At 36.2% G+C, this 23,563-nt stretch overlaps 8 protein-coding genes across 8 annotated transcripts; 3 read left to right on the top strand and 5 right to left on the bottom strand.

The window, feature by feature from the left end:
• Positions 1-3,719: 3,719 nt before the first annotated feature.
• Positions 3,720-4,794, bottom strand: EV154DRAFT_535850 (uncharacterized protein; the record flags this gene model as incomplete). The annotated part of the gene is made up of 4 exons (XM_051604095.1): positions 3,720-3,902; positions 3,962-4,169; positions 4,231-4,349; positions 4,768-4,794. The coding sequence occupies 4 exons, from the start codon at positions 4,792-4,794 to the stop codon at positions 3,720-3,722; spliced, it is 537 nt and encodes a 178-aa protein (XP_051462501.1).
• Positions 4,795-5,068: 274 nt separating this feature from the next.
• On the top strand, positions 5,069-6,448 carry EV154DRAFT_558769 (uncharacterized protein; the record flags this gene model as incomplete). Its single annotated transcript, XM_051605509.1, has 1 exon — positions 5,069-6,448. The coding sequence occupies one exon, from the start codon at positions 5,069-5,071 to the stop codon at positions 6,446-6,448; it is 1,380 nt and encodes a 459-aa protein (XP_051462500.1).
• A 132-nt stretch (positions 6,449-6,580) lies between these two features.
• EV154DRAFT_493459 (uncharacterized protein) lies at positions 6,581-7,422 on the bottom strand. The gene is made up of 4 exons (XM_051599805.1): positions 7,176-7,422; positions 7,046-7,081; positions 6,838-6,974; positions 6,581-6,778 (listed from the first exon to the last, which is right to left on the bottom strand). Exons 1-4 carry the CDS (start codon positions 7,403-7,405, stop codon positions 6,603-6,605), a joined length of 579 nt encoding a protein of 192 aa, XP_051462499.1. The 5' UTR covers positions 7,406-7,422; the 3' UTR covers positions 6,581-6,602.
• EV154DRAFT_598693 (ubiquitin-activating enzyme E1 3) lies at positions 7,423-9,942 on the bottom strand. Its single transcript, XM_051607064.1, has 11 exons — positions 9,738-9,942; positions 9,588-9,671; positions 9,380-9,515; positions 9,218-9,318; positions 9,035-9,159; positions 8,918-8,979; positions 8,418-8,864; positions 8,251-8,363; positions 7,970-8,181; positions 7,786-7,914; positions 7,423-7,724 (listed from the first exon to the last, which is right to left on the bottom strand). The coding sequence occupies exons 1-11, from the start codon at positions 9,888-9,890 to the stop codon at positions 7,517-7,519; spliced, it is 1,770 nt and encodes a 589-aa protein (XP_051462498.1). The 5' UTR covers positions 9,891-9,942; the 3' UTR covers positions 7,423-7,516.
• Positions 9,943-10,475: 533 nt separating this feature from the next.
• On the top strand, positions 10,476-15,024 carry EV154DRAFT_541722 (RecF/RecN/SMC). The gene is made up of 12 exons (XM_051604493.1): positions 10,476-10,614; positions 10,675-11,080; positions 11,142-11,430; positions 11,498-11,611; positions 11,669-11,840; positions 11,891-12,364; positions 12,427-12,798; positions 12,861-12,962; positions 13,031-13,170; positions 13,234-14,333; positions 14,414-14,882; positions 14,951-15,024. The coding sequence occupies exons 1-12, from the start codon at positions 10,506-10,508 to the stop codon at positions 14,963-14,965; spliced, it is 3,762 nt and encodes a 1,253-aa protein (XP_051462497.1). The 5' UTR covers positions 10,476-10,505; the 3' UTR covers positions 14,966-15,024.
• Positions 15,025-16,140: 1,116 nt separating this feature from the next.
• Positions 16,141-17,816, top strand: EV154DRAFT_493454 (Septin-type guanine nucleotide-binding (G) domain-containing protein). Its single transcript, XM_051599804.1, has 8 exons — positions 16,141-16,233; positions 16,288-16,387; positions 16,473-16,601; positions 16,671-16,752; positions 16,838-16,975; positions 17,031-17,148; positions 17,211-17,309; positions 17,374-17,816. The coding sequence occupies exons 1-8, from the start codon at positions 16,222-16,224 to the stop codon at positions 17,662-17,664; spliced, it is 969 nt and encodes a 322-aa protein (XP_051462496.1). The 5' UTR covers positions 16,141-16,221; the 3' UTR covers positions 17,665-17,816.
• On the bottom strand, positions 17,796-19,526 carry EV154DRAFT_493452 (uncharacterized protein). Its single transcript, XM_051599803.1, has 6 exons — positions 19,319-19,526; positions 18,939-19,214; positions 18,586-18,868; positions 18,345-18,529; positions 18,153-18,282; positions 17,796-18,098 (listed from the first exon to the last, which is right to left on the bottom strand). Exons 1-6 carry the CDS (start codon positions 19,337-19,339, stop codon positions 17,920-17,922), a joined length of 1,074 nt encoding a protein of 357 aa, XP_051462495.1. The 5' UTR covers positions 19,340-19,526; the 3' UTR covers positions 17,796-17,919.
• A 1,312-nt stretch (positions 19,527-20,838) lies between these two features.
• EV154DRAFT_435600 (LETM1-like protein-domain-containing protein) lies at positions 20,839-23,428 on the bottom strand. Its single transcript, XM_051596794.1, has 5 exons — positions 22,652-23,428; positions 22,420-22,563; positions 22,217-22,351; positions 21,222-22,157; positions 20,839-21,156 (listed from the first exon to the last, which is right to left on the bottom strand). The coding sequence occupies exons 1-5, from the start codon at positions 23,129-23,131 to the stop codon at positions 20,968-20,970; spliced, it is 1,884 nt and encodes a 627-aa protein (XP_051462494.1). The 5' UTR covers positions 23,132-23,428; the 3' UTR covers positions 20,839-20,967.
• Between the last annotated feature and the right edge of the window lie 135 nt (positions 23,429-23,563).

Raw genomic sequence — 23,563 nt, 5'->3', positions numbered from 1 at the left:
TCTCAACCCCACATTTTTTACTCCAAACCAATCATTATAACTTGTTCCGGTCAGTAAACTTTCTACCGTACACATGACCTTCAGGTTCCCGCCTTTCTTATACCGAAAAAACGGTAGTACTATACCCCGCATATAAATCTAATAAGAGGCAAAAGCGCTTTTTTTCTTAACCTTAAAACAAATTATCAATTTCTTTATTGTGCCCATTATACATACTGAGTTTAAATCGATCTGATTTATCTAGAAATAGTCTACAAAAAAAAATAAAAGATATAGTTTTTCTTGTGTAATCCATACAGGCATCGGTATTAAACAGAAAAGACAAATGACATACTCAAGCTATTATTACGTCAGTTTATTATACATGTAATAAATAAGTAATTTTAAATTGGAGTTGGATCCTTTAGCGTTTTATTGTATGCATGAAGATGGGATAACATGATAGTATGCACATCACATTTTTACATGTCCAGTTACACTAACGTATTACAGGCTGTGGTCAGGATTACCAAGTAGAGGCTGAGGGGGATACAACAAGTAAATATCTTGTTTGAGATCATATATATTTTACAGGGGTTGTCTTCCTGCTCATCTGGTCAGATGCATCATTTGATTCCTAGTATGTGTTTAATGTATATAAATACGGGTTTTTTTTAACTGACGCAAAAATGTAACTCGTGTTTTGTCATGGATACTACACAAACGTACAAATATAGACCTGACACAAGGTAATAGAAATAGATAAAATGCAGCATGCTAATTTTTTAATTGGTTATAGAAATCCATGAACATATATATTAAATGCATTTGTATTTAAAATGCCAGCCCAGAACAAGAAAAAAATCGGTAACGTTTACTTTGTTACTCTGTAGGGCAGTTTGTGCGTAGGTACCATTTATAGGTATGTATCGCAAATATATACATATACAAATAAACATATAGCTGTATCCATTTGCACAGAACGCCTACGTTTTAATTGATATTACACATTGTGTTTTTCGTTAATGGGACATTTGAAATCTAAAACAATAGATCCTTTAAATGAAGTAATTGTTTTGATTGTAAGAATGAGAAGTATAGATGTTGTCCTATTGTAGCAAGTATATTTTTTGCAACATGGTATCTAAAAAACAATAACAATAACAAAGTAATAGAAACTTCTGTTATATTCTCTTCACCAGATCATAAAGCAGGAGAGCATTAAAATGCTTTCAAATAAATAAACCACCTTAAACAAATGACTTTAAAATTTTAAAAAATATGCATGACTTTAATATTTCAAACTTGAATCATTGACTTTTAATCATAGTTTGCATACATGTAAGCTTCTTTCTTTTAAACAATGGGGGTATGTGATTTGATTGGTTTTCATTATATATCTTTATATATGTGAAAAATATTGCCAGAATCACCCGGAGACATGGAAAACCAATCAGGAGATTGAGCAAGGGAAAGTTTTTGCATGTACGCGCGGGATCATTGGAATTTGCGTCTACAAGCAGGAGTTGAATGCTCGACATATACATTAATGTAAACTGATTTTGTAAAAAGCAAGAAAATCAGTTGAAAAAATAGGCTAAAACTGAAGGTTGACAAGAAACCTTCAGTCAAAGGTATATATTTGGTTGGAAAGCAAACATTTAGCATTATTCATAATATAACAATAAGATGCTTCTTAGACTAATTGAAAGGGCATTCCATTTCCGGGTACGTCCTTATATATACGGACGATTCAGTGTTCATACAAATTGCACACAAAATTAAAGTCTTCAGAAATACGAACAAAAAAATATGGCTGATTTAATAGATTTATATATATATATAAAAACACGAAAAAGTGTGCATTATACTTTAGCATTGGACAGAACTGTCACCCCATTTTTTATATTTTGTCTTACCGCTGATCTACTACAAAATGATGTAATCGTTCGTTCAGTATTCAAGGCAGGCTTATAAATTATCATTTTAAATTGTGCTCTCAATGATTACCGAACAAAAAAACGTGGGGCACACCTTTATTTTTAAATCCATTCTTGTATGTTGTCTCTATTATAATTACGTAAGATTGAAATCGAATTCCACCTCTGTTCTATGAAATTCTTTTATTATCCTGCAAGATTCCAGATTGCATGTATTGAACATACAGTCAAGCTTATTGAATTTGGCACTTTTTTAAAAAATTATTGTCAGTTAGATACATTGTTCCCACTCTCAATTTACTAGATTTTGAAAACGTCGCACACTTTTTGAGTGATCTTAAACATTTGAGTGAGGTCAAATGTTTGAAACTAATTAGCCTAACTGCTTGAAAATAAATCACTCAGAAAAATGATCGATTTCAGGTCAAAATGAATCTTCAGTATGAAGCTTAAAACAGATTTTATATTTATTTCATGATTTTTGAATCAACAGAATGTATACATCCATGCAAGCATCTTTGATATTTTATAGGTGTAGGCTATTAACTTTTTTCGGCGTAGTAAGGATTTCCATATTTACATTAATTGTTTTATACATCACACCATTAACACTATTAACCAGTTTTTTAAAATGAATATGATGGGCTACATTTATTTTTGACGTTAGGCCGATTATTTTTAAAAAGGTGCCAAATTCAATAGGCCTGACTCTACTCATGCTGCGCACATCAACCGTATTACAAGGATTCAATGGGTAGGTTCCCTATACTATATCTATCACAGGATTAGTTTAGTGGAACATCATTAAAAAAAACAAAGATGTGCGGCTAAACATGTAACATTGAACAAAATATACTAAAAAATTATTCTATTTCCTGCTTAACTAATCCGGAATACGAATACAATTTTCCCAAAGAACTTAAAAAAGAGAATGCATAACAAACAGCATCAGATTGTGATTGGAGCCAATAGAATTCAATCGCATGAACTTTATGTTTTATCAGTATTACGGTTTATTCGCTAGCAGATTTATTAATATTGTACGAGGTAAAAAGTGACGAAATTTCAATGTTAGTGTATTTGTGGTCGTACCATGTCATTGATAGGTATATATAAACAGTTACAAGATGTACGGACGATAAACTGCATGTTTTATATGTTTATATAGTTACACTCAAAATTGCCGGTTATTTTTTTGAGAGACAAGGAATTGTTTTTGTATAGAAGATCGCGTTTCAAAATTTAAAGATTGGCTAGCTTTAAATAGTCGCGTACAGCTCCAACGCCCCGTTTTTGTTTCCAGGGCAGAGATGTCTCATTTTTAAAAACATGAGATTGGCTATTTTGTGCATTCGGATATCAAGCATAACCGAAAACCAGAATTTATTTCACGGCTCATAAGTAAAATTTTAAGGCATTAGAGACTCATTTGCTGGATTGTCCTGGTGTGTTCATAAATAGAACTGCTTGTTGTTTATACATGACTATTCTACATGAAACCGCGGAGAGCGCCTGTCATGAATTGCTTTCTAGATACATATGCACATACTGGCCCCGGTTAAAAAATCTTTGGATATAATGTACCCATTACCTAAGCAGCTGCCTCGACATTCTCTATGTATGTATTCAACAACCAATAACCATTTTGCAACCCAAAAAGCCCATATTAAAAAAAAAGAATGCTTCCATTTTCGAATTTATTTTGCCAACGTTTCCCAAAATGTAATGAACAGGGCAATGCTTAAGCAAACTGTGAAAAATTTAGAAATTCATGAGAATGTTATAGCATTTCACTTCCATCTAAATATTTACCTGGACTAAATAACTTTCGGCAACAGTTCTTGCACGAGTGTTTACACTCAACTTCATTTCCGAAATTTCCTTGTCAACCTCTTCCATGAAATGAACAATGAAATCAACCAGCTTGTGCTTATACATTTGTTCGGTATGGTTGTTGGTAATCAAGAAGGAGATATCATAGCCCTATAGAAAGAGTTGTTAGCAATCTGTTGGGCCTGTTTTTTCTTTGAGCACAAATTTACATCAATGGGCTTTCTACGTAAAATAATGAAGCTTTCTGCTCTCAACATTAAGAAACGAGAAAACTTGTGGCATAAAATACGTTCGAGGTCGTCTGCCTGTTTAATCTTGATACTGATACGAACGGAATTAACAGAAGGTTCAACTAATACTTTTTCATTTTCATTACGACTGATGACCAAAGGGTTCATCAATACTTCCTTTGACTTTCTAGATTAGATGGTAATTAGTATTAGTCGAAAAAGTTTTGGTACGGGAAGAATAGTATTACCCTGATTCGATTTCAGGTGTATTATGTCTTTCAGCAACTTGAGAAGAGAAATTATCCAAACAAAGAGCAGCAGTCAAAGTTGCACGAACAGCTGTGAGGTATGGACGAAGTGTGTTTGACTATATGGTGTAGTTAGTACGCGTTTTTTATTTATTGTTGTCCATCTTCGGTCTTTATTGAAATACTTGCCATTTTTTTTTTTTTGGTTTCTAACTAAGAAAAAGGAAATATAAGCACTTACACAAGTGACGAAATGCTAAAAATGCGGTTATACGGAGTTTGAAACAGTATGTGTTGTGTGTAAAAGATAACAATCGGTATGTGTTCCTTAATCGATCTAGTAAGTCATTTATCGAATGTATAAATATATTTAATTTATTGTCTCAGGTTTATAATGACACATAATAGCAAGAAATGTAAAATAATTACAAACAATTAAGGTTATTGACCTTTAGACATGCAATAAAACAAAGGAAATAAAAAACAAGGAAAGAAAAGAAGAAAAAAACAGAGAGAAAAATTGGCTTCCTTTTATACTAATGGATACGAAGTTCTATATATCATTTTTTTACATGTATTTACATTATAGAAGTATCAAAAAATTGTACTTGGTAGATGTTGGAATATACAAGAATGTTTTAAATTCAGAAAAATTTTACGTTCCCTCGTTGCAATATGTCCGTGCATAAATGTTGTAGTTAAAACTGATATTTTTATGTTGTTGCCAAAACTGTTGTCAAATTCTTAACAATAATCAAATTAGATAAATACAACTCGTTTTAGCCAGGTTATTCTTTTTTTTTCTTCAATCAACCTATTATATAATACTTAAATCATTATGCGTTTTTCTCTTGCTATTATCGCCACTGTTGTCTTATCTCAAGCTGTTTATGCCTCTGAGCATGGATCTGCACATGCCTCTGCACATGCCTCTGAACATGCCAATAATCACGCTGCTGCTTCAGTCTCGGCCTCGGCCCCTAGTCATGCTGCCTCAGTCTCTGTCTCGGCCCAAAATGATGCTGTTTCAGCATCTCAATCTGCCTCAGCTGCTTCAGTATCTGGTGCTGCTGAACTCGATAAGCGTGGTCTCTTTGCCTTCATGAGAAAGGTGATCTTTGCTGAAGAAGAAAGCTCTTCTTATGCCCCTAGTGCTTCCGCCAGTGCAATCCACGGTGCCTCCGCCAGTGCATCTGCTTCTATTGCTCCTTCAGCTGCTAAGCGTGACGGTAATATGCAACAAATTCTCGCTTCTATCGCCAAAGCTCAAGGTTCAATTTCAGCCATGTCGGCTAGACCTAGCGCCAGTATTGCACCCAAGTTACGTAATCGTGCTGCCGAGCAAGTCAATGCCAAGTCACAATCTCGCCATGGTTCTGCTGCTGCCCACGCTTCAGCCCCCGCTGCTGCTGCTGCCTCTGAAAACGCTGCACCTGCTGCTGCTGCTGCCTCAGCTCATGCCTCCGCTCACGCCCATGCCTCCGCCTCTGCCCCAGCCTCAGCTGCTGCTGCCTCTGGACATGCTTCAGCCCCCGCTGCTGCTGCCTCTAGTAACGCCTCTATCAAAGCATCCGCACCCGCTGCTGCTTCTGAACACGCCCACGCTCACGCTTCTGCCCCTGTTGCCGCTGCTTCCTCTAACCTCGCCTCAGCATCAGCCTCAGCCCCCGTTTCTGCTGTTGCCTCAGCTTCAGCCTCAGCTAGTGTTGTTGAGCCTGTTGCTATGTACAAACGTGCACATAAGCATGCTCCTTGGTCTGAAGAAGGAGAAAAAGCATCTGCTGAACACGCTGAACACGCTGAACATTCTGATCATCACCATAGCCATCCTCATCAAGCTAACGTTGCATCTGTCAGTGCATCTGCATCTGCCCCAGGTGCTCGTCCTTCTGAAGCCTCTGCCTCGGTGGTTGCCAGATTAGCTGAATTAAACCGTAACATGAAGAGAGAAGTTGCAGATGAAGCTTCAGCATCTGTTGATGTTGCTTCAGCAAGTGTTGAGCAAGCAAGTGCTGCCTCTGCTTCAGTTGCTCCTTCTTTTGTATTCCAAATGTCTGCTGTCCCCGTTTCCGCTGTAGCTGAAAATTCTGAAATTTCTGAAATTTCTGAGAATGCCGTAGTTGTTCAACTTGTCGAGAACGAAGCTGACTCCTTCTGGATTGATGATGCCAAAGCTGAAAATGCCTTCAAGGGTTATAACTGGAAGCTTGTCGAGTAAATATCATCCTTCTCGCTGACTATTATTGATACTATAAATTATTATTATTCTCCTTTTTTTTATTATTTCTTTTTCACATTATTCCCATTTTTTCCTTTAAAAAAAAAATTAATAAAAACTCTTGCTCTTTTTGGTTCACATAGTTATTTGTTTTTTATTGAAAGCAGTTCAAGATGGGTTGAATTGGGAAAAATTTAATTGGTGGAACGTGGCAAGTAAAAACAATGTTCAGATCACTGTCGATGACTACTACAGAACGAATCATCTCAAGGTTCTGCATGTCAATAGCTTTGTATGACGTGGAAATAAGTTTATCAACACTGTCCGAAGCTTAAATAGATTAAAGTTAAAACGCAAGAAAAAAAAACATGCATGATTGTTTTGTTTACCAAGTATAAATGATGGTTTAAATTTTAAGCTTTCTGTAGTCTTGTCTGGTGAAGCGTACGCCCAATGAACGTGTGCTCTATCGTGTGTGATTACGATTGGGATTGCACTACGTTCAATAAATTTTGAGTAGTTTTCCCTAATGACAACAAGAAGATAAAAAATGCTGTTAATTTATCATGCATATATCAGGAATTTGTCATAATGTACTCAATCTGAGTTAAATCGATTCTGGATTGTTCCGAACTAAAAACCAAATATCAAATGTTAATGATATACTACTTCAGGCAAAAAAAAAAAAAAAAAAAAAAAAAAAAAAAATATATAGCAAATACTTTACAAGTCGTAAGGACAAAAGAACAGGACGGCAAAGGAAGCGGTGCTAAATACATTGGAAAGCTGAAAGTCAAAAATTTGATCTCTAAAATAAACTTGGCATTGAAAATCGTTTATTTTGGATTTATTTCTGTTCACAACTTTGTATTTTAAGTGCTCTTCCATTTGGTCTGTTGGATCGTTGACATATACTGTCCTATCACGTTTTTGAGAGTCAATGTGTTGCATTTGCATTATAAAAAGTGAAAAAGAGGAATTTTTTTCAAAAATTTATTGGAATCCTTTTTAAAACAATAATAAACAGGATCAAGCAGATTTAAAATCGTGTGAATATTTAGACTCACATTAATCCAACAATAATATATCATCATCATCTTCATCTTCGTCCAAATGGATTACATCATCCACTACAGTGTGAATAGTTTTTGTTTTCTTGTTCGCTTCGTTATTTTCTTCCTCTTCTTCTTCCAGTTTACGCTTCATAGGCACTCTAGAAACAGGCTTACTAATAGGTCTAACCAGTATAACTGTATCTTCGTGATGAGCGGGATCTCTACATATTTTTATATCTTTAATCTAGAGGATTCTAGTTATTGCAAAGTTCATATCCTTACATTGCATCCAAATTTAAATCAATTTCGTCTCCATCATCGTTTGTGATACGTAAAATGGTACCAGCTTTTAATCCTACATTGGACAATGGTGTATCAGCCATATCCTGGAAGTCGACATCATAAATCATTCTATCAGAGCGTGTTAATATAGTTAGATTGCAGATACATTTAATGGATAACTTACCTGTTTCCGTCCAAGATACCAATATCATCTCTATCCATGCCTGCTCCACCTTCTTCGATTGAAAGTAATATGACCTTTTCTATCAAATGATTTAAGGTAGCCTTTTCGAAGTCCACGTTAACAGTTCCTCTTCTTGATTTACAGACATTGCAATTAGGATTAGGACCGTTATTAGGATCTGAAAGAAGACGAGATCCAGTATGGAGATGAACCTGCCATAAATAAATAAATAAAAATGTCAGAATCATCAACTGATGCTTTCTTTATTGATGCTATCTTACCCTTGAGTTTTCTTTCAATTCACCCCGCAAGATACCAAGTGCTTTCAAGATTACCAAGCCTGCAATAATAGCATTCGTGGTAGCAATAGCTGGAATAATATTACCTGCTATGGCTAAAAGGTTTTTAAAGGTTAGTATTCATCAGAAGGAAAAAGTATCAATCTTACATTTGACGTCAAACAAGCTTTTCTTTCCAATATCGAACACATAAGCTCTCAGGTTAGAGGCTGCAGTGACAAAGTCCATAGCATCAGCATCGTCTTTATCGAAAGTTAAAATAGCATCACTCTGAGCTTCCTTTTCCTTCAATAATCGTGCTGCTAATTTTGTAGCACTTTCTTTAAACATGTCAAAGTTTTCCTTTAAATCCCACACTTTTCTAGCATCACGATTTCCCTTGGCCACATCTGAGAGATCCATCTGATCCAATGCATCGTAGTTCAAGGCAGTTGGTTTTTTACGCTTCTCCCACATGGATTCCATCGACAGCAGTCTTTCAATATCACTTTCGAATACTTTGGTAAAGATTTTTTTGGTATAGTCGGGTGATCCAGCTGCCTCCTTTATAGCTTTTAATTCCTCAGTTTCTCTTTTTAAAGCAGCAATTTCTGTAGCTGTGAATGTTTGTCAGTGTTAGAACTACTCTATTTCGAATCTTTGTCCATACCCATTTCAGAAGAGCTATCTGGTTCAAGAGCTTCCTCGTCTTCTGAATTGCCGAATAATTCACTATTTTGGACAGTTGTTAACTACTATATCACCATGTATTTTCTTCTTCTGTTACCTGAACAGGAAACTTTTTGCCCAAACAATGCAATGGATAGGCTCACTGGGCGTACTTCTAATAGTACATACAGGATATGTCTTTTTGGATGGCTTCTCTTGACAGTCAAAACATTCTGTTACACCCTACATAAACGACAATTAGCATACCAACCAAATAATATCCCTTGTCTTTCATATTAACCTTCTTAATGATGTAGGTTTGTCCAAAATACCCTTCTGTTCCAGATTCAACAAGAGGTATATCAGCGGCTAAGCACATAGCATTGACGTGTCGACGAGCCTCTATTATAAACATGTCAAAAAAAAACTCTAATCGCATATTAAACACACATTCTTTTCCTACCCAAATTATCTAAAGCATTTAAGACCATTGTGAATTGACTAAACCATTGAACACTAAACTGAGTTTCTTTGATGTTGGCTTGGAGGGATTCGATATTTGTTGTCGGATTAAATTTGTGTGCAGATTCTTTGGCAACCTAAGACAAGTTGAAAAAAAAAAATAGTATTAAAGACATTTTGTGTGGGGTGGATATAATTTGTAAACTTACGTGAGCTTTTGCTTGTTTCACATGTTTCCTTTGAAATAAGAATTGTCGGTTTAAGTTGGAAATATCAATCGTATCCAAGTCAATCTAGTATAAACATGCTTAATATGTCGCGTTCCTTTTTTTTTGAATTAGAATTTGAATCAAACTTACAACTTTGATATTTTTAAACCCTGTCATTACCAAGTCCTTGAGTAACTCACAACCAATGCCACCGGCACCAATTAGAAGAATGTTACTTTGGGAAACTTTGTCGAACAGGTCTTTCCCAAGAACACGCATGTTATGGGAATCCCTGTTACTCATTTTGTTAGATAAAAATAAATGAAAAGATAAATAAATAAAAACGGGCGATTTGAAAGGGGAAAACGCCAGATTTTATATCTTATTCTCAGTAAACAGTCCCAGAAGTAGTAACTCATTTTTTAAGCGTGAAGTTGGATCAGTAAAGTACCATTTTTAGGCTCATTTGATTCCAAGGGGATTGCTTTATAGAGGAAGGCTTTTGTGGAACTCTTCCGAATTTACAGCGAAGGCCAAGGCGTTTATTTTTATTGCTCTTATCCACAGCTAAAACGAAGCTGTTCTCGATAACCCACTTCTTTAAATATTGCTCAAGTTCTTTTAGACGTTTAGTACTGATTGTTGTATTTAAATAACTTTATTTGAAGCATTTATTACTATTTTGCTAGAATAAAGTAAAGTGAAACGAGACGAACTGCCGCCCCAAGAACATACATGAGCCTAAGAAATAGGACTTTTTCACCAGTCACTTCGAAAGCCAAGTTTCATGTGTACGAGCGGAGACGCGTGGGGCGCGTCTGGATAATAATAATAAAATAAAATAAAAAAAAAAGGGGACTTCCCTCACTACGCGGTTTTTTTTTTCTTCTTGTTATTTTTTTCTTTTTTTCTTACGTTATGGGTAAACTTATTCGTATCGAAGTTGAAAACTTTAAATCCTACAAGGGCCAACAAATTATTGGGCCCTTTCATCAGTTCACGAGTGTTATTGGTCCTAATGGCTCTGGTAATTAAAGCGTTTAAACCTGAAATGAAGAGATCGATTTTTAATAAGTGGGATAAATAGGTAAATCCAATCTTATGGATGCAATTTCCTTTGTACTTGGTGTTCATTCCAGTCATTTGCGTTCTCAAAACCTCAAGGACATGATTTATCGTTCCGAAGCATTAAAGAATTATGACGATACGCCCACGACACCAGGAGGCCGTTCACCTAGAAAGGCTCATGTCACTGCCGTGTATCAAACTACCGAAGGTGTCGAATTCAAATTTACACGTAGTATTAACCAAAATGGACAATCCGAGTATCGCATCAATGATAGAACCGTACAATATGCTCAATACAATGCTGCTCTTGAAAAGGAAAACATCCTTGTCAAGGCCAAGAATTTTTTGGTCTTCCAAGGTGATGTCGAGTCAGTTGCCAGTCAAAATCCCAAAGACTTGACTCGTTTGATTGAGCAAATCAGTGGGTAAAAGAACCATCTACCATAAAGAGATAAATGGATAACTAACTTTTGATTATTTATGCAGTTCTTGGGATTATAGAGATGAATATGAGGATTTAAAGCAAAAGATGGAAGCAGCACACGATAGCAGTGCACACGCTTTCAACAAAAAGCGTGGTGCTGCTGCTGAAATTAAGCAGTACGAAGAACAAAAGAAGGAAGCCGAAAGATTTGAAGAACTCGTAGCCGATAAGCGTGATTGTGTTGTTCAGTATTTACTCTGGAAACTTTTCCATATCGATCAAAAATTAAAGGATTTAACAGACGAAAGTACCGCTAAAAATGCAAACAAGAATGACGCGCAATACGATGTGGTAAATAATCCATCGTCAGAATAGAAACGCATGTGCCTATAGAGTCTAATGCCCTTTTTTTTTTTAGGCTGCTTTAGAACAAGCATTTAAAAGAGCCAGGGAAGAAAAGGCACTTGTTCACAGAGAAAAAATCAAGTGTGAATTGCACATCCGTAAAATCAACCGTGAATTGGACGAACAGGCAAAATACAGATATTTTTTTTGTCTAAACTAATATTAACCCTCCTCCCCCTTTTAGCTTCCTACATCCATTGGTTACAAGGAAAAGATTGTCCATTTAGAAAAGAAGTTGAGACAAACCGAGCAAAACATCGAGCGTGTTAAGCGCGATGGTGTACAACAAGAACAAGTAGTTGCTTCTTTGGATAGAGATTTGCAATTGTTGAACGAGGCCGAAAGATCATTCAATGGTAACCAAGATTTTATATATATATAGAAGGTAACTAACAGAATTTTGTAGAGTCGATTCCTGCTACTTCGAGAAATGGACCCATTTTAACTCCTGCACAATTGATGGATTACGAAAGAAGAAAGCAAGAATTAAGCGTTAAGGCTGTAGAAGAACAACACCAATTACAACAGCTTGAACGTCAATACAAAACCGAGAATCAACGTATCGAAGATAAGAAATCCAAGATTGAGCAACTCAAGGAATCCGAAGCCGAAAATCTTGATTCTTTGCGACATGCCGAAGAGGAAAAGGCCACTTTGTCCATGGATGCTGAAAACATTGCGGAACAATTGAAGGAACGTACATCTGAATTGAATAAACTTGAAAATGAACGTACTACAGTTCATCAACGTGAAGTCTTTTTAAATGAAAAACTTCAGGAAACTTTGAACAAGTTGATGGAAGCTAGTGTTACCCAACAAGAATCTGATAAAGACACTAAATTCAACGAAAGTGTGGCCGTAATGAAGCAAATTTATCCTAGTAAGTAGTCCTACTTTTATGTTGCCAATTTTTTCTTTCTAACCGTTGCATATAAAACATAGACGTGCACGGTAAATTGGTTGATTTATGTAGACCCAATCAACGTAAATACGATATTGCAGTTGCTACTGTGCTGGGAAGAAACATGGATGCTATTGTTGTTGAGGATGAACAGACCGCTTTTGAGTGTATCCAATACATGAGAGAGCAACATATCGGAACCGCCACATTTTTACCCCTCAACGCTTTGCAATCGCCCACCATCAATGATCGTTACCGTAATCTTGTAAGAGGTGCTCGTCTCGCATATGATGTCTTGAAGTTTGATAAGCAATACGAACAAGTTATACAGTATGCTTGTGGTAATACCTTGGTGTGTGACACTATGGCAATTGCTAAACAAATCTGTTTCAACATGAGCGAATCTGTCAGAGGTAAAACTATGCATATTTATTATGAAAGAATGATAAAAAAAAACTAATCAAGAATATAACAGCTGTCACTTTGGATGGTGCTGTTATCCATCAAAATGGTTTGATGACTGGTGGTCAAGCTAGTACTCAACCAACTCAAAAGTGGCACGATAGTGAAATTGAAGGTAAATAATGTACAAATAATGCATCTGGGTAAATTATAAATAAATTATGATCTAACATAGTTCTATAGATTTGGTTCGTAACAGAGACAAATTATTAGCTGAGTTAAACCTTCTCAGCAAGAACAAACGTATGGGTAGTGCCGAAGATTCAGCCAAGAGTGATTGCTCCAATATGAAGAGTCAATTGAACACGCTGAATGAAGAATTGGTAAGGAGAGAAATAAATTTCATTCCGCATAATTATATATGCTAAAAAATTTCTTGCAAAAAGACTACACTTACTAGAAGAATTGAGGGTATTCATGGTACACTTAGCGACATCCGTAGCAAGATTGCCGAACTTGTCGCTCCTTTCGAGCAATCTCAATTGGCTTTAAATCAATTAAATGCCAACATGAAGAAGCTCGAACAACACATTGCCCAAGTGGAAGATCATATCTTTGAAGATTTTTGTGCTCAAATCAATGTCACCAATATTCGTGAATATGAAGCTTTGCAATTTGGTGTCTCTGATGAAGTCACGGAACGCCGTGCACAATTCTCCAACCAGAAAACCAGATTGGATACCCAACTTGCCTTCGAGAAGAACCAGCTAAGTGAATTGGTTGAACGTTTGAGCAAGTTAGAAACTACACTTGTGAACAGCGCCAAATCTAAGGCTCAACTTGAAACTGATTTAGCTGGTATGTCTGGTAAATCTGATAGCTTGCAATCTAGTTTGGAAGGTTTCCAAGTTGAATTGGAAACACAGATTAAACTTGAGGAAGAGAAGCAGAATGAGATTAGTGAAGTGAGCCGTGCGCTTGAAGCCAAGGGTAGAGACGTTGAAGCCATCTTGAGAGAATACAGAGCTGTCGAAAGTGAGTGTAATAAGGTGCAAGCTGAGCGTGTGGCTATCTTCAGAAAGTGTAAATTGGAAGGTATCAGTCTACCTTTGAGTCGTGGTACCATGGATGATATCATCATTGAAGAATCCAATACCGATGTTGCTGGTTCCGATGCTGGGTCTGTCTCGGATGCCTCTTCTGCGGCTGGATCTACCACAGCGCCTTCTACAAACTATAGCAGTGATATGGACCTGGATGCTCCTTCTCAAGTATCTATTCAGTCCACAGATTGGGAAGTAGAAGTCAATTTTGAACGAGTGAGCGCACTCCAAAGAGAAAACGATGGACCTCAGATTGACCGAGAGTTCCAAGACAAAATTAAGGAACTTGGCGAAGAAATTGAACATATGGCCCCTAACCTTAAGGCCATCGATCGTTTAGAAGGTGTAGCCGAAAGACTCAAGGCTGCTGAACAAGAGTTCAATAGCGCAAGACTCATTGCCAAGACCTCCAAAGAACAATTTACAGCAGTTAAGCAAAAGAGGTAAAAATCGATATTTCATTGCATGTACGTCCCGAGGGGTGAGTTATTCTGAGATGACTAACGTTTAAGAAATTACGTAGACACACTTTGTTCTATGATGCATTTAGTCATATCTCAGAGCAAATCGATAAGGTCTACAAGGACCTGACAAAGAGCCAAGTATTTCCTTTGGGTGGTACGGCTTATTTAACACTTGAAGATCTCGATGAGCCATATCTTGAAGGCATCAAATACCATGCGATGCCACCCATGAAGCGATTCAGGGATATGGAACAACTTTCAGGTGGTGAAAAGAGTGTAGCAGCATTAGCTTTATTATTTGCTATCCATAGTTACAAGCCTTCACCTTTCTTCGTCTTGGATGAAGTAGATGCAGCTCTTGATAATACCAATGTTTCCACGGTTGCTACTTATATTCGTGAACATGCAACACCCGATTTCCAATTTATCGTTATTTCTCTTAAGCATACTTTGTACGAAAAGGCTCAAAGTTTGGTTGGTATTTACCGTGACCAAGACATCAATTCGAGTAAGACAATGACTTTAATGGTAAGAAACAAAAAAATGATTCATGTATGTGCCTGTGTGCTAACTTTTTTTTTTTTTTTGTCAATCAGTTGGATCAATATTAAGGCAGTTTTTCAATTTTCCCCCCCTCCATTTTACAAATAAAACGCACAATATATACATATGAACTCGTTTATCAATGTTGTTTTCTTTTTTTCTTTTTTGCTAAAAATAACTTGCTAGTTTGAGTCTAGACGACAAAAATAAATGTTAAGGGTGGGCCACACATGCACGGTCAATATTTTAACAGAGCACGGTACTACAATGGCTTTGAGGTTATCGGCTGGCGACAACTTTTTTTTTCAATTTTCGGGCAATGTCTAAGCCTACGTGCTTTTGATAGGACTAAAACAAGTTTTTTACTGACATTTGCAGAAAGGAACAACCTTTGATACTTTTGTTTTCACCGTGTATTGGGTCCTATTTGATCTGTGCATCATATAACACTTTATATACATCCGCGTCAATCAACTGTTGCCTATTTGAGGTGACATGTGTTTGTCTAATAATGTGAGTAACGTGATTAAATAAACATTTACATCGCATTTTGACGTCCACCTAGATTGTTTACTATGATTTATTTTCGCAGGCAACGCTTCAGATTAATATGAGACGGGGATGACAAACGAGTTTGTTTAGTATCGAAACGCCTTCAACAAAATACTCTTCTCTATCCTTCTCTTCTTTTTTTCCGGTACTGTTACCGTTTCCTGAAGCAGTAATAAGCAATTAGTAGTCATTAAAACCCATAAAAACCATTGTACCAGAAGCTAGAATGACAGATACGAAGTGCAGCGAAAAATTCATTATATGCACTTAAAGAAGGTTTGTACGTCTTTAGCAAACATTTAAAGTCTCAACAACTATTAGGTGCCAATACAATAGTGATCAAGTACATGATGTGCTACAATAAGCTATACCTTTTTTTTTTACCCCCACCCCCTTTTTTTCTATAGATAATAAACGGTTGCTAGCTATCCTTGGCCATACATATGTTGTCTGTTTCTAATGCGTATGATGTAAGGTACATTGTCCCCCTGAAGCTCTAGTCTATCGATAACTATCGATAAACAAGTTGAGCAAGAGGTTAGATAAATGTCTTCTTCAGAGGCTCTTTTCGTATAGGTATTTGCACCCGTTTCTAGTTATTTTGAATTGACGCTATAGTATTCGTACTTTGAAATCAATAAACTTTTTTTGGACAAACGCAAAATGATTTTCAGACAAATTAAAAATTGATCTTTTTACCAGTCTTGGTTAAAAAAAGTTATTTTCGAAAAATAAACTTTCATCTCTTTTCTTTCGTCCATTAATTCAAATCATGTTTCAAGAGGTAGTAAAAAGTAAATTGATGGTGAATAGGTCATTGACTGTTTGGTTTATATAGCAAACACCCTTAAATGCCTATGTTGGTTTCGACACTATTACTCAACAAATTGAGAAGAAGTCAATTAAAAGAGGATTCCAGTTCAATGTCATGGTTGTGGGTAACTAAATTTTCCCCCTTTTTGTGTGTGTGTGTGTGTGCGTGTGTTGGACCCCCTTTTGAGTTATTAAAATAATCCTTGCTAGGTCAAACTGGTTTAGGCAAATCTACACTTGTAAATACTTTATTTGCTTCTCACCTTATCGAAAGCAAAGGCCGTCATAATGTGGATGAATTGGATAGACAAACAACTAGAATTGAAGCAGTGTCTCATGGTATAACTCTCGAAAAAAAAAAACCCCTCCATTGGAATAAACTCGTATATTAACAACGTTTTACTATAGTCATTGAGGAAAACGGTGTTCGCCTGAGATTAAATATCGTCGATACTCCAGGTTATGGTGATCAAGTTAATAACGAGGATTGGTAAATTAAATAGAAACTAGTAGCAGAACAACAACAGCCGTATTTAAATTCCATTTTTTTTTTTTTTTTTTTTTTTTTTTACTAGTTGGGAATCAATCATCAAATACATTAAGGATCAACACTCTGCTTACCTTCGTAAAGAGCTTACTGCACAACGTGAAAGATTAATTCAAGATAATCGTGTTCATTGCTGTCTTTACTTTATTACCCCTTCTGGTCATTCGTAAGTTGTTATTTCTGAGGGTCGTACCAAAACTTATTAATTTTTTTTTAAATAGATTAAAACCTATTGATATCATTGTACTCAAAAAGTTGGTTCAGGTAGTCAATGTTGTGCCTGTCATTGCAAAAGCTGATTCTCTTACAATCGAAGAACGTGCTGCATTTAAAAAGAGAGTAAGATTTTTATTTATTTATTGATATAAATTATTATGCGGTTACTTATTTCCCTTATTTAGATTAACGCTGAATTAGCTTTCCATAACATTGATTTATATCCCTATGATAATACCGAGGATTATGATGACGAAGAACGCATGTTAAATTCTAGCATCAGAGTAAGTGATAAAATACGTTCTTAATTGGAAAACTATTCCTAATCGGCCGTCTATTTTTATCTAGGAACTTCTTCCTTTTGCCGTTGTCGGATCAGAAAAGCAGGTTGTTGTCAATGGTAAAGCAGTCATTGGACGTAAGACAAGATGGGGAGCTGTTGTTGTCGAGGATGAGAACCATTGTGAATTTATTCATTTGCGTAACTTTTTGACAAGAACTCATTTACAAGATTTGGTCGAAACTACCTCGATGGTTCATTATGAAACCTTCCGTTCTAACCAGTTATTAGCTCTTAAGGGTTCCGTCAGTCCTTCCAGTGAAGCTGCACCCGCAAAAGCTTTCACTCCTTTTGCCTAAAAATTATATAAAAAAAAACGGTAATTAATTATTTATACCACTCTTTTACTCTATTTCCATTTTGTTTGTAATAATATACATGATTGATTCCCTCCTCCCCTTTTTTTCCCTTCTAATAAACAAAAAAAAAACCTGCTTAGTTGAAATAGGAAGAGTCAGATCCAATATGATAAAATGATGCATTTATAAAGTAAAAATAAGATTAAAAAGCGAGAATGATTTACATGAATATTTTAAAGAGAATGACTATTGAATCTAATTGTCATCAATTTTCCAAGTGCCATTGGTGGTTGTCTTGTTTAACTCAAGATCAGTATGTTTACTCTTGTTCTTAGCACCTCTTTGTACATAGGGTTTTAATCCTTCTCCAAAGTTGCGCATAGCAAAAGATCCCAGCACAATGGTCACGATAGCAGTTGCCATGCCAACGCAGACTATGAATAGGATTAATCATTATTTTCCTTGTTTCTTATCTATTAGCTACTTACTAAACACAATCCATGTATACCAATTGTTGTTTGGCTTAAATGTTTCACGCAAGATCAATACGAAATGAACAATCACAATACCTTGAAACGTAATAAAAGTAATCATTCTGCCTGGGCTCTCTGTGCTTCCCTATACAAAACAACAACGTCAGTATTCCATGAAAAAGCGTTCAAAAAACACATATCGCTTACAGCTGTTCTTGCAAAGTACAACATGGGGAGCAATAAAATAGTAATGACTAATTGAAACCACGTATCCCAATTTGACTTGACTCCTCCCACAGCGAATTGGATCAGATAAAACAAAGAAATCAAAAATTCTGTAAAGATATCTACTTTGATTGATAAGACAAAAAATTGAAATACTCTGTACATTTCTATATTTCTGCTGTTAGTAAAAAAAATTAAGTGCACAATCCATGTACACACATACTTTGAATTCGGACATCTGCTCCGATTTTCTTGTAAATATTCCAGCCGAATTGCTTTGACATTTCGAAACTCAAATAAGCCATAGCAATAGCAAAGCCAAGAATCGCAATAGCTAAGCCGATTTCAATTTTTTCTGCTACAGCCAAAGGTGTTGTATCATATTGAGTCTTTTTCAATAAATTCAGCCATTTGACACCATCGACAATTTCAAGCGCTCCTAAAATAGCACATAGACAGTTTAAGACAGCCAGCACCAAAATCTCGGCTGTGTTTTGGTAGACCGTCTATATTCAAAAGAGAAAGAAAAGGTGTGAATATTTAACTTGTTTTCGTCGTATTGAATCTGTTGCTTACAGCATCAATAGCCATGCCAAAGTACCATATTTGAAACCCCATAAAGGCGATGTTTTCCCACTTGATTCGCTCAAGTCGTTCTTTGGCTCGAAGGTGAATTTCGCTGGAGTTGTTTGTTAAAGCATCTAGAAGTTTTGATTCGGATTGTGGTAATAGATCTGCTTGTAGTGTGTTTTGTGAACAAATTGCTGCTTGAAGTCCAATAATAAAAATGCATTGAAGCAACGCCATTGTAATATACAGTTTCGACCAGCGAGTTTCTGTAACACGTCGAGTCTAATAGTTTTTTTTTTTTTTTTTTTAAAAAAAAAAAAATGGAAGAAAATAAGATTTTGCTCAGTAAAAAAGTTCCCCTTTAGTTACAATAACGTTTAATTTACGATTTTATTCAAGGTCACCATGGTTTATATTAAAAAAAGGTAGAATATGAGGATATGTGTTGAAGCAAAACCGGTTGCTTAAAGTAAAATTAAGATGTTGGGGTTGCTTGTATTTTTTTGTTGTTGATCCAAGTATAAGAAAAGAAGAAGAAAGAAAAGGGAAAATATAAGATTGTTTTTATTAAGAATAAAAAGGTTTATTTTCGGCGTTGCACTCGCCATATTTCTCGTGTAATTGATATTCCCCTTTTATCACATTTGAAATGTCGCACAAGAAACGGATGCGTACGGTGTTTTAATCCATAATTTCTGTTTGTGTCTGGGCAACCGGATTGTATTTCATACAAGCACAAACCAATTTATTCCTCATATATTTCTTGATTTATAAATAATCAGACCATCAGCAATGATCAAAATCCATCTTTCATATCCATCATGTACCTATTGTATCTCATCTATACATGATTGTTTATGAAAATCAAATTGACTTTTATGGACAAGCAGTCATAAGAGTATAGAACAATACACTGTATTGTTCTTTCTTTGAAGTCTCGAATCCGGTAATTCTCAAAGTATGATTGGTGTTTATTACGAAATTATTAACCTCAAGTTATCTTGATACTTACAGACTAGTATGATCACTCCATAACCCGACATAAATGTGTTTTTCTCGTTCTTTTATCTCGAAAAGGCTGTTGGTAGTGTTGACAGCTGGGACCAAACACAGCCTCATAGTCTTTCTTTCAAAATTCTATAGCCAAATATACCTCACTTTAGGTTGATTGAGTGTTAGTCTGTTTTTTTATTTCATCACATGAATTGATCAAGCGGAGTTCAACCCTCTGGGGGGGGGGCGCAAATCTTTCAGAACCTCAACTGACATATGGCTTTTTTTTTTTAGTTACTTCTTGTGCTGCTGTACCAACTATTGCCATGAGAAGTATAAGATAGGCAATTCTCCTATTTGTGAAGATGCAAGAACAGTCAGGAGAAGAAAAGCGGATACACACATACATTTCCCCCATATCTCCCTCCTTCTTTTTTAAGATTGTATTATTCTTTTTCTTTTTACCTTCATAACTACTACAACTATAAAACTTGTCACTAATATAAAGAAAAACACAAATCACTGTATAAAATTTCCCGGATTGATAGCCACATGAGCCAACTCAATTAAACTTATTGATACTTTTTTTTTTGCTGTAGCGCATGCGAAAGAGTCTAAATAGGCATTTGCTGGTACCTGTATTTCATTAGACAACAACAACCCCTTCCTCTCCTCATAATGTTACCTTGGGTAACATATTTTGCATTATCAATATGTTTCATGATATCATAAGACTAAAGTTATTTGGCAGAATTTTCACCTTGGTAAAGTAGCAGGGTCATGTTAACCAAAGATTTTAGTCATACACATATTATGATATTTAATAAAAGAGGGATATTGAATTGAATACGCAAATAGTCCCTCCCTTCTCTACAATATGAAGCCTAACAATAGGAGATAAAAAAAAATGGTACAGCATTTACTCTATTTGTTTGAAGCTGTCTTCGGTTTATGACTGATTCTGATGAAAACACATTAAACTTTTGCGTTGGTGGGTGGGGGTAATCAAAAATGTTTATTTAGATATCTATCATCTATGGCTTTAATCCTTCTTTGCTTGTTCTTCTTGAGTAGGCTCTTCCTTGACAGGAGCCTCCTTGGAAGTGGTATCCTTTTCCAAGGCATCCAGTTCCTTGTCAATAGTAGCCAACATCTTTTCCAACTTCTTGCCCATACGTAATGTGGCTTTATCAGCTTCACGTTGAGTAGAATCCTTGAGTTCTTCGATAAGCTATAACATGTAAAAAAAAAATGTCAGCGTATATCCCCTCCATCCATCCAATGTTCCCTATTTACCTCTTTATAATCTTCATGTTGAACCTTGATCTCGTTAAATTGAGCACGTTCTTCCAAGACATTGACCTTGGTACGTAACTTGGCCAAAGCATCTTGGAGTTCGGATTGTTGTTCTTGAGACAAAGGAGTCTCTTCAGAAATAGGCTCAATCTTTTCAGCAACGGCTTCAACAGTGGCAGCAGCCTCAGTAGCAGCAGCCATATCCTTCTCTTCCTTCTTATCAGCTTGAGCATCAGTCACGGCAGGCTCATCAGCGACGAATTCGTCCTTCTTTTCAGCAGCCTCACGTTCCTTCTTTTCTTGTTCCAAACGAAGTTCCTCAGCAGCCTTGGCAGCTTCCAACTTGGCCTTCTCTTCCTTCTCTTCTTGCTCAGATTCATCCTCAATTAACTCTTGTTGTTGTTCCAAGACATCCAACTTTTGCTTATAGGTACTAGCACCCACTTGCTCCAAGACTTGGAGTTCGGCTTCGTTTACAAGGTTATCAGGCAAACTGTTGAAAGTAGCCTTCAAGGCTTCTTCGGTGGTCATACCACGATCGGTATAACTGAAGGCTCTGGAAAGAATCAAAAGGGTACCTGGAACGTGATGTTCCAAGTGAAGATCAAGCCATTGAGATAATTCATCTCTAAGACGACCAGGGGAGGTACCAACGGAACGAATACCACGAGCAGCACATGCATTTTGGAGCTCTTGGATAGTTAAAGACTCAATACCCTCGGTTTGAATTACCTTATCATCTGCCTTGATTTGACGCATACGGTTTCGGATTTGGAAACGCAAGAAATTATCAGTACCAAAGGCATTAATATTCATGTAACGACACATGGACACAATTTGGGGTCTAGATAAATTGTCCAAGGTCAATTCGTCCTCAAAACGTCTGGCTACGTTCAATAAATCTTCGGTAGAGGCTTGTTCACCGGTCATACGAATCTACATTTTTTTTAGCTTCAATTTTTTTTTTTTTTATGACTCAAAAAAAAATTTGTTACCTTTCTGAAAAACTCTGCAAATTCGGTAGCGGCTTTTTCATGGTCAGATCCGGGGAAACCCGATTCGGATATAGTCTCTTGCAAGAATTTGGCCATTTCCAAACGAACCTTTAACAATGCCATCTTTTTCTTTTCCTACACGTTTAAAAAAAAAAGTCATATTTAGGACTGCTCTTCCCAGAAAAAAAAAAAGTCAATCTTACCTCTTGAGATTTGCTCTCATAAGTACTAGGTAACATGTTGGGGAACAATTTGAGTGCAACAGGTAATAACAATTCCATAAATGGCACAATGAGGAAGAACGCGAAAGGGACCAGACGCATAAGATCAGATGTAGTACGACGTAACTATAAAAACAAAAAAAAATTATGTGTCAAAATATATACGATTGATAAGGCTAAATGAGGGCTTTTTTTTAAAAAAAAAAAAAATTACCTGACGTTGCTCACGACGAGTCAATTTTCCACCGTGTAATAATTTCCAGGTTAAAGAAGAAGAAATTTTAATTTCAAGACCAAGCAATTGAGTACCGTGCCAGTAATGAACAGCTTCAGCCTTTACTTTTTGCCAGAGAGTCTTTTTGGGCTTGATGGCAGTAGCTGCACTGGTGGTGGAGACAGTGCCTGAAGAAGCCAAAGCAGCTGCTTTAGCAGCTTGTTGTTCTTTTGCAAGGGCAGCTGCTCTTGAAGTCATGGTTTCCTTTTCTTCAGCAACTACTTTACCCAACTTGGTTTCCGATCGTAAAAGATCTCGGGATAAATGAAGTCCTCTTTGGCCTGCAACACTGGGTCTAACAATGACAAGTCGAATAGCGGATACAGCAGGTCGTTGATGATATTGACTGACATGTCGAAACGCTGTGTTGGTACGTAAACCAAGGTGACGCACGGTTGTAGAATTCAAATTTCTGTACATTTTATGTGTATATATATTTCCCCTCGCTTCCTATCTTTGCTGTTTCCAATTCCTTTTTTTTTTCCTGTGGGATTAAAAAAAAAAAATTAAAAAAAGCAGACAAAGAGTGAAAAAAAAAGCGTGTGTGTGTGCGTGTGTGTGTGTTCACGGAAAAAAGTAGTGGAATTTGTGACCTTTTTCTTATACAAGTCGGCTCTTTAACTGATAACATGCAGCAATCCCGGAAATAACATTTGCCTCCATCTGACGTGTCCCAGAAATCAATTCACACTATGGCTAAAGTGAAACACTGTACAGAAACTTCTAATTGAAATGATAATCAATACAGTAATAGTATTAGAATCTTATGAGCATGCACTTTTTTTTTTTATATTTCAAAGCCTTTGTTTTGTATGAGATAATTAAATATATTCGTAAATAAACTTTTTTTTT

The sequence above is a fragment of the Mucor mucedo genome (genome assembly GCF_025094135.1).
Source record: "Mucor mucedo strain NRRL 3635 chromosome Unknown EV154scaffold_7, whole genome shotgun sequence".
NCBI classification, from domain to species: domain Eukaryota; kingdom Fungi; phylum Mucoromycota; class Mucoromycetes; order Mucorales; family Mucoraceae; genus Mucor; species Mucor mucedo.
This window is presented reverse-complemented; position numbering and strand designations above follow the sequence as displayed.